The sequence below is a fragment of the Littorina saxatilis genome, linkage group LG8, assembly GCF_037325665.1.
Source record: "Littorina saxatilis isolate snail1 linkage group LG8, US_GU_Lsax_2.0, whole genome shotgun sequence".
NCBI lineage: Eukaryota > Metazoa > Mollusca > Gastropoda > Littorinimorpha > Littorinidae > Littorina > Littorina saxatilis.
In genome coordinates, this window is record NC_090252.1 from 19124962 (window position 1) to 19134474 (window position 9513).

The following is a 9513-nucleotide window of genomic DNA, read 5'->3' on the forward strand; positions in this document are numbered from 1 at the left end:
TATCTGAAGGCTTGTCACATTTTGAGTATACTGGAGACTCACTCCATTTTAAGACCCTGTTTTCTCCGATATTGTTTTCATAACTTCTGTAAATTTACAACAATTTTAAGAGTAAGACTCCCTCCTTTTTAAGATCTGAATTTCTTAGACTTTGTGAGGTCTGAAAATGTGGGTTCCACTGTACCTGCATCAAATGGATAGTATGGAATGTGCTACAAACACAAACATACAACTGACTTACGGCCAAGAGTGTGAGGCATGTTGCCTTACGGCAACATACTTCTTCAATCGTTTTTCGCATTATGCGGCACTTGCCACAGATGCACCAGTCAGGCACTCCCTCTCCAGCAGGTGGGGGGTGACCATGGTCTGGTCTGTCCGGGGCTGGCTCCAGAACGTCGAAGACCAAGCTGGGGTACTTCTCCAGCATGGTCACAAACAGCTCTCGCAGACGCTGCTCGCTAACAGTTTCAATCATTGTCTGCAACAGTAAATAAGAGAGAAGACAAATGTCATATCATATTTACAATCTCCATGGGTCGGGCTGAAAAAAAGTAACACAACACTAACACTTCAGTAAACAACACCATGTTCCAAATCACATAAGAAACAAAAGAAGTTTGCACTCACTCTCATTCTAGAACGTCTGTCACGAATGACAGTAAGCGCACTTGTAACGGCCAACTGTCCCCTGGAACCGCGTCGAATTCTCTGCCTTCCTCTGCCACCTCTTTGTCTTCCACTTCCATCAGGTTGTCTCCCTCTTCCACCATCACTTGCTTCTCTTGTAGTTGTAACTGTTAGTGTCGCTCCTCTTCTCCCCCTGGGCCGAATAGTTCGTCCCCTCCCTCTCGTTGGAGGTGTTCCCCTCGCTGGAGGGGTTCCTGACAGCGACACATCACTGAGAGGGTACACCCATGTTGGTGAGCCACTACTGGCTGTAGAGACATCCGCATCAACCTGAAATTGATTTCTTATTATATAATTATCAAATACTACTGAACTCAAACTAACACTTCATGTGTACACACACAGAACACACACACAGAACACACACACAAAATAATTTCGGATGGGAAAATCCTGTTCACAATGACATTTATAAAACAGCAGAGCAAACGCCCTTGAGCAAACCAACCAACTGTGGTTAGTGACTTGCTAACGAATTTACAGTGAGGATGATTTTAATATACTGAACACCTAGTGACCTACCCCTCGGCGAAATCTCAAACAAAAAACCACTGGGACATGAGCTATGACTCGCTTTCAGACCTGAAGAAATGCGATCTAACGCCCACCTATATTTCTGTAACCACAGAACCGAAAGTGAAACTAAAAGGGTGGTGTAGTGGTATCCGGAGTAACCGTTACACCCCCACCCCCCCTCTTCACTTAAAACGTCCAAATATATAAATATGTATGCACTTGAAATCAATCTTATTATTTTGATGTATAGAAACGTCTGGCTTATAAATGAGGTTGATCCAGGACATCATCATGATCGACATGTATCACAAGTCTTGTGAGCAGATTTTTGCCGCATGAAAGAACAAAAGTATACACACTCACCTCTGTGCCCGTAGACTCCGACATATTGTTGTTCACGTCCACAACAAAAACAAAACTAGACGTCTTCCGTGATCACGGTTTCGTCGAAGCCAAAATATGACAAGACTCAAAAGAAACAGACCGTGTTACTTTCAACACTGAAAGGCTGGCGTCTTGTCGGAACCGGAAACGGCACAGAGCATGCGCACAGAACAAACTGGTATCTTCCGATGTCACAGAGTACAAATAAACATAATGATTTCTTGTCTGGTTTACTTGTTCTAAATGGCCATTAAATGTGATTCATTGGCTCTGAATGCGGCATTAGAGGTAGTTGTAGGCTATAGCTAGTGTGTTTCATCAGGCTAAAACTGTTTTTATCGTGAGAAGATTTGAATCGTTCTGTAAACCATTTTCGGCATACTGGGGCTTTAATTTTGTCCCCTATCAATAGTTTTTTCAGTCATACCTTTTTTCCGTAGTTTATGGCGTCATCGATTGTCTCAGGCAGAGGGTTGTGTAGTGTTTCGGGCAGAAGCAGGGCCAGTAACCCTGCCACCAGGGCGGACCCTCCGAACACCACCAGGGGGAGAGCCACTCCCAGGTCTCCCTCCACTACCTCGTTCTGTGAACACCATTCGTACCACCATCGTTATCGTCAATAATCAAAATACAAGCCGGTGAATGTACGGAACGGTGGATAACTGTTAAACACCCCCCCCCCCCCCCCCCCGCAAAAAAAAAATCGTTCACAGAACTCTACTTCGGCCTATTGGTCTTAAATGTAAACGCACTGGCAAATACACTACTTTATGTTGAGGATGAGAAAATAAAAAGTTAACTTTCGCGTTTAAGTCTTTCAATTTCTCCTCACCAACTACACTGTAATCACGATCAAGTTTAAAGTCCCGGCTAGGTCCCTATTCTACGTAACCAAAAGGTGCAGTCTCTTCCTTATCCAAACGAACCCTAAGGAGCCAGATTTGATGATACGTTACAAAAGTTGTGATGTTACGACATGTACAATGAAATAAATGTCAACGAGTACAACACGTCCCCTGGCCTTGATTCTGGAATTCAAGAAAAAGACGAACTGCTGACCTTCATGTCGTTAGGACAACACTCCTCTTCCGATAAAGCCACAAAGTTCATTTTTCGCAACGACTGTGTATCATCAACGACCAAGCTTCTCAGCACATTTCAGCGCATAATCACTACAGGTCTGAGCGCCTACAGACAGGACAGGGCATACTTCTTCTTTTTCTTCTTCGTTCATGGGCTGAGACTCCCACGTTCACTCATGTTTTTTGCACATGTGGATTTTTGCGTGTATGACCATTTTTACCCCGCCATTCTGGCAGCATACGCCGATTTCGGGTTAGGCATGCTGGGTATTTTCGTGTTTCTATAACCCACCGAACTCTAAAAATGGATTACAGGATCGTTTCCGTGCGCACTTGGACTTGTGCTTGCGTGTACACACAAAGGGGGTTAAGTCACTAGCAGGTCTGCACATAAGTTGACCTGGGAGATCGGAAAAAATGTCCACTCTTAACCCACCAGGCGGCAGCGGCCGGGATTTGAACTCACGACCTCCCGATTAAGAGGCCGATGTCTTACCACCACGCCACTTCGCCCGTCTAGACAGGACATACAAAAGAACTGCCGGAGTGAACCCACAACACCCTCTTATGACGGGGGAGGGGAGGTAAGTGGAGGGTAACAAGAAAGACAACTTACGAGCTGAGCGATGTAAGGGGAGACAATGCCGCCGATCCTGGCCACCATAGAGCTGGCCCCCATGAGAGAGTTACGCGCCACTGTGGGGTACAGCTCGGCGGAGAACAGGTAGATGATGCTGAACGCTGAGGATGCCCCCAGCTTGCCCAAGTTAGCCAACACTATCATCGTCCAGCTAACGGCTGCAACAGAAACACATCTGATTGAATGGATGTACCCTGGCAAGAAAATGTATAGTAGGCCTTTTATCGGGATGCTTCATTTTGAAATCTCCGAAGACGGAGTACCTCTGCCTATAATATGGTTGGGCGACTGAAAACGATTGTACAGGATTGTGTTACGGATGTCACAGTCACCTTATCTGTACCAAAAAGTACCGCGGGTGCAACGTGCGGATACGCTCAACAACAACAACAACAACAATAACAACAACAACAACAACAACAACAACAACGACGACAACAACAACAACGACGACGACGACAATGACGACGACAACAAAAAAAGCAACAAGAACAACAACAACAACAACAACAAAACCGACAATGACGACAACAACAACAACAACAATGACGACGGCAAAAACAGCAAAAGCAACACAAACGCGCTACGCTCTTTTTCTGGTTCTGCACAAGTTTGGTCCAGGATTTCTCATGGTCATTTGAAGAAATACCGCATAAACCCTCCCTGAACGATCTTAGGTTCCGAGTTTGTTTGTCCCGATCATTCACACACTCACAGTCGTCTCCATACATGACGGGAAACATGCTGGCGATACAGGCCAGTCCCCCCAGTATCATACTGCCGCAGTGCATCCACTTTCTGAAACACAGACAATTAGGACAATGCATAGTGAGATAATAAACCAGTTTGTTCAATCATGCAATTCAATATCTAAACAACAAAGTGACTGTGGTGAGATGAACAAAGTTAAACAAACAAAGATATATTTATCCTACATACGTGAGAGAGACACCCGTGCGATAATAATCGTTCAAATCACACGTGTGTATATCATGTAAATGAGGTCATGTCAAGCAAGTCTGGCAGGGACCTGTTTTTCCACTGCTTATGATGCCAAAGTCACCGAGACAAACGTTATTATAGAAACAAAAATTGCGCTCGCTAATTACTCTCAATGAATCTTTTGAACTAACACGTCTCGCCACACTTTCAGAGTGACGTTTCTTTGCTTTGACGTAATAGATTGCACGAGGCTTTAGAAGAGATCGAGGTTCCAAAACAAGCGTCTTCAATTTAGCTGCCTCGTCTGCAAGACATTTTCAGTAAAATACACGTAAGTACAGTATGTAGGATAAACAGAATACTACATGGCTTGCTGTGTCGTACCAGATTTACACTCGTTGCTTTTTCAAATAGTGAACAGCTCGCTTTCGCTCGCAGTTCAATATTTAAAAAAACAACTCGTGTAAATCTGATACGACACAGCAAGCCATGTAGTATTCTCTATGTTATCACCGATACAAGAACAGCACAAGACAGTACGAATTTTCGCTTATGTGAGCTTCATCAGGAACAAATTCAATTCGATGTAATTACATTTTCAATTCAATACAACTTTATCATCTGCATGTGATCATACAGAAAAAGGTATTCCTCCGTTTGCCATGTTTAGTTTGCTTCTATTTTAATGTTGCTGTTTGGTTAGCTTTGTTTTTCAATGTTGGTCTTGAAGAAGCATTGGAAGGCGACGATTGGACAGTTGAGTTGGCTTTGGTATAGTGAGTAAGGGTCATTTTCTTCGTAACTAATCTCTCCAACCAGTTGCCGTTTTCAAATATTGGACCACACGGGCGCAATCACCGAGTGGATAAGGCGCAGGTGTCACGAAATTTTCTTTCGCCGAAATATTTTTTCTCCCCCACCAACACGTTTCACTCATTTTCGTACCAAAAACAATTCTTATGCAAAACCATCCTCTGACTACGGGTTAGGGGTAAGTTTGGGAATGGGTTACTAGGTATGTAAACAGTTTTAAAATGCGTCAATTTCTGGCGATGTTTGTGAACGAAGATTTCGGGTATGTCTTAATACCAAATTCCCGCGGACGGTGTCGATTGAATTCTTAGTTCACAAACATCGCCAGAAATTGACGCATTTTAAAACTGTTTACATACCTAACCCATTCCCAAACTTACCCCTAACCCGAAGTCAGAGGATGGTTTTGCATAAGAATTGTTTTTGGTGCAGGATAGGTCCCAATACATCATACAGGAACACCAACCTGCCCAGTCTGCCCAGCCCGGCCAGGGCCACGCAGTATCCTATCAGCTCTGCCAGCGACGATAGAAAGTTGTTGAGGTATATACTGCCGCCCAGACTGCCCACGTTGAGGCTCAGACCGTAGTACACCATCGTCACCACCACCCTGTGACGTCATCATGACGTACAATTAGCATTGCGCTCAAATATTACATGGCATTGTGTCATGACATCAGTTCTTCGACTCTCTCTCTCTCTCTCTCTCTCTCTCTCTCTCTCTCTCTCTCTCTCTCTCTCTCTCTCTCTCTCTCTCTCTCTCTCTCTCTCTCTCTCTCTCTCTCTCTCTCTCTCTCTCTCTCTCTCTCTCTCTCTCGTACGCGCTGGCATACTCGCGCTCTCTCCGGTTTAGATCAGTGGTGAGGTGGGATTATACCTCTCTGTCTCTCTCATTCTGTCTCTGTCTCTCTCTCGCTGTCTCTCTGCCCTCCTCCTAGGAGACAAGAACAAAAGCCTCACCAATTAACAAAGATTATCAAGGTCCTTATTAAAGTGGTTGGATTCGTAAACATGCGCAGGACACTCTCTTTTTTCACTTCCGGGTCATTTTCAGCAGGATTATGAATCTTTGGTGGAGGCGGCTTTCCATTCGTTCTCGCCACCTGTTAAACAAAACAAACAAACAAACACAAAACTTAAAAAAAACATTGAATCATAGCGTTTACAGTTTGTCTACCCGATTTCTGGAAAGCTGAGTTTTATTCACTGCACCTTAGATTAGAAGCATCTCCAATGATTTTCTCAAAACTACACCGTCACAATAACAATTGATTACATGAATAATGCAGACCTGCTAGTGCCTTATCCCCCTTAGTGTGTACACGCAAGCACAAGACCAAGCGCGCACGTAAAAGATCCTGTGATCCATGTAAGAGTTCGGTGGGCTATAGAAACACGAAAATACCCATCATGCTTCTCCCGAAAAAGGCGTATGGCTGCTTGAATGGCGGGGTAAAAACGGTCATACACGTACAAACCCACTCGTGCAAAAACATGAGTGAACGTGGGAGTTTCAGCTCATGAACGAAGAAGAAGAAGAAGAAGAAGAAGAAGAAGAAGAAGAAGAAGAAGAAGAAGAAGAAGAAGACACCCACAAACTGTTGAATCTTCCAAACACACACACACACACACACACACACACACACACACACACACACACACACACACACACACACACACACACAAACACACACACACACACACATTAAAACTACAACCAACCCAACAGCCCACCAATCAACCAAACCAAAACCCAGTCCAACGAGATAAAATAAAATAATGACAACAGCAGCTTCTGAAATGCACGAAATTGACACCATACATAACCACACAGCCCAGCGACAAACTTCCACCGGTTAACGCAAAAGAAACAGCGAGTCATCTCACTACACTCTACATGGAAGTATTTCACTTTTGAACGCATTTTCTGTAACCAGTTTTAAACACATTTTCTGAAACCAGTTTTGAACACATTTTCTGTAACCAGTTTTGACCACATTTTCTGTAACCAGTTTTGACCACATGTTCTGTAACCAGTTTTAAACACATTTTCTGTAACCAGTTGTAAACACATTTTCGTGTAACCAGTTTTAAACACATTTTCTGTAACCAGTTTTGAACACATTTTCTGTAACCAGTTTTGAAAAAAAATTCTGAAACCACTTTTGAACACATATTATATAACCTCTTTTAAACGCAGTGTGACATAGTGCATAGGTCTACGGTACTGGCAAACGTAGCACACATGGTAAACACTAGTGTTACACAAAAAAGAGTGAATTAAGACATTCCACACTGCGTTCTTAGCTGAACTTGAAGGATCATCATCATCACCATCATCATCATCATCATCATCATCATCATCATCATCTCATCATCATCATCATCATCATCATCATCATCATCATTATCATCACCGTCTTCGTCGTCGTCGTCGTCGTCGTCGTCGACGTCAACAATAGTAACAGTAGTCGTCTTGTCATTATCAACAAACAAACAAATAAACAAACAAACAAACACGCACCCTACCTCTGCCAGAATAGCATCAGCCTCGTCGTGTCTGCCTCTGGAAGCAAGCCAACGTGGCGATTCCTTCACGAACCTGACGTGAACAGTAATTTGCGAATTAGAAGTTACAGTGTACCCTCGTATAAACAAAATGATCAAAATAATGTGATTTTCGCACAGACTGTTTGGCGTATCTGGCCCAAAATACAGCAGCCATTAGAACTATTCTCCCACTACATCTATGCAAAGTCACACGTGCGAAAGCCAATTAGAAGAGGCCTAAAAGGTGGCCGTATTTGGGTTGCTTTGAGCTTTGATTTGACGTTTTTCTTAGGTCCCGGGTGCATTAAAACTTGTTGGCAAAAAGTCCGATTTTCAAAGAGGGTACAACCAGAAATCACACGGGGAGTAATCAGGTCGGAAGAATGTGTGAGGCAAAAAATGGGATCATTTGATCCTTTAGGAATGGAGTTACGGGCCTTCTTTTGTGGAGACTGACATTTCCATGAAGGTGAAGGGCAGTCTGGGTTAAGAAGTCTGGTCGCTGACTGCTAAGCTCGTACGTGAGTTTGGGTGAAAAGGTTTCTGCATAGTACGTGACAATGACAGTGCAGTTAGTAGACAGAATATCGACAGCAACGGGACCTTTGTGGTCGAAAAATACAGCGAATAGCCCTGTTTTTGCTTTGACAGCTTCGCTTACAAATGTAATGCATCTCGTCATTTTGGTCTAGACACGCTTTGTTTCTGTGCTCTCTGGCACTAAAGTAGAAGGAAACAAAGGTCACATAATCAGTGACTTCAGTAACAACAAATTTGGGTCTTCTGGGTTCACAACGGTTGAGCAGATCACGTGCAAGGGGACATTGATGCTCCTTCCGTTCCCCTGTCAGCTAAGGAGGCACCCATTTTGCGGCCAGCTTTTGAAGCGGAAAATCATTGCGTAGAATTCTCTGGACTGTTCCCAATGAAAGTTTAAGTTTTGCACTGTATACTCGCATGTACACTAGTTAATCTTAGTTCTTAAATGTTGACACAGCAGCTACATTATTCTCGTTTGAAGCGCTCTTCGGAAGTGTGTTTGGCTTGTTAGAGTTATTCCCCTTTCCACCAGTTTCGATTTCCCTTTTCTTTTGGCAGATTGTAGAATGTGCAACAGCTTTAATTAATGTAACGTTACGTATACTTAGCTTTGTAGACATTTCCGTCGTACCATTATCCAGCTACTCAGTACACTCGTTCAAAGAAACCAAACCACCAACCAACTCAACAAGCCTTACCAGAAATAGAGGAGGAAGGGAACAGGCGGACAGGACAGAGCCAGCTGCAGATGGTTCCACTCTCGTAACCCGTACGCCACCCCCGTCTGAATGAAGAGTCCCACTGGCCAGAACATCTGTATTACGCTCCCCGCCAGCGTGCGATAGGATTCTCCCACCATCTCTAAACCTAGAATATATATACACATGTGTTGGTGTTGAACACACACACACACACACACACACACACACACACACACACACACACACACATACACACACACACACATGCACACACACAGACACACACATACACACACACATACACACACACAGACACATCAGTACTGTACACAGACGGGCTAATGGATGTGCGGACAGACAAACGGAGAGACATACTGACAGTCAGTTAGACAGAGAGAGAGACAGACAGACGGGCAATCGGACGGACGGAAAAATAGACGGACATACAGACAGACAGACAAAAACATACGGCCGGATAGACGGACGGCAACACTCACGGCCAAGGTGTGATTTTCAAGAGCAACGTAAACAATAACAAACACATCGACAAGATACGAGGCAAATAACACATTCGTTGCTGAAACGACATGAAAAGAATACCGCAACAAACATCACAACAAAATGCACTGGTCAGGATGGCATGCAAAGTATAACA

At 43.8% G+C, this 9513-nt stretch overlaps 1 protein-coding gene across 1 annotated transcript in view; it reads right to left on the reverse strand.

Moving 5' to 3' along the window:
* The window catches only part of LOC138972992 (organic cation transporter protein-like), a 37436-nt gene that overhangs the window by 20092 nt on the left and 7831 nt on the right, over positions 1 to 9513 (reverse strand). The window contains exons 6-12 of the mRNA XM_070345652.1: positions 8856 to 9024; positions 7597 to 7669; positions 6028 to 6170; positions 5534 to 5677; positions 4028 to 4110; positions 3289 to 3470; positions 2018 to 2173 (exon numbers count right to left, since the gene is read on the reverse strand). Coding sequence (XP_070201753.1) covers positions 2018 to 2173; positions 3289 to 3470; positions 4028 to 4110; positions 5534 to 5677; positions 6028 to 6170; positions 7597 to 7669; positions 8856 to 9024 — 950 coding nt within the window. The remainder of the gene's footprint in view (positions 1 to 2017; positions 2174 to 3288; positions 3471 to 4027; positions 4111 to 5533; positions 5678 to 6027; positions 6171 to 7596; positions 7670 to 8855; positions 9025 to 9513) is intronic.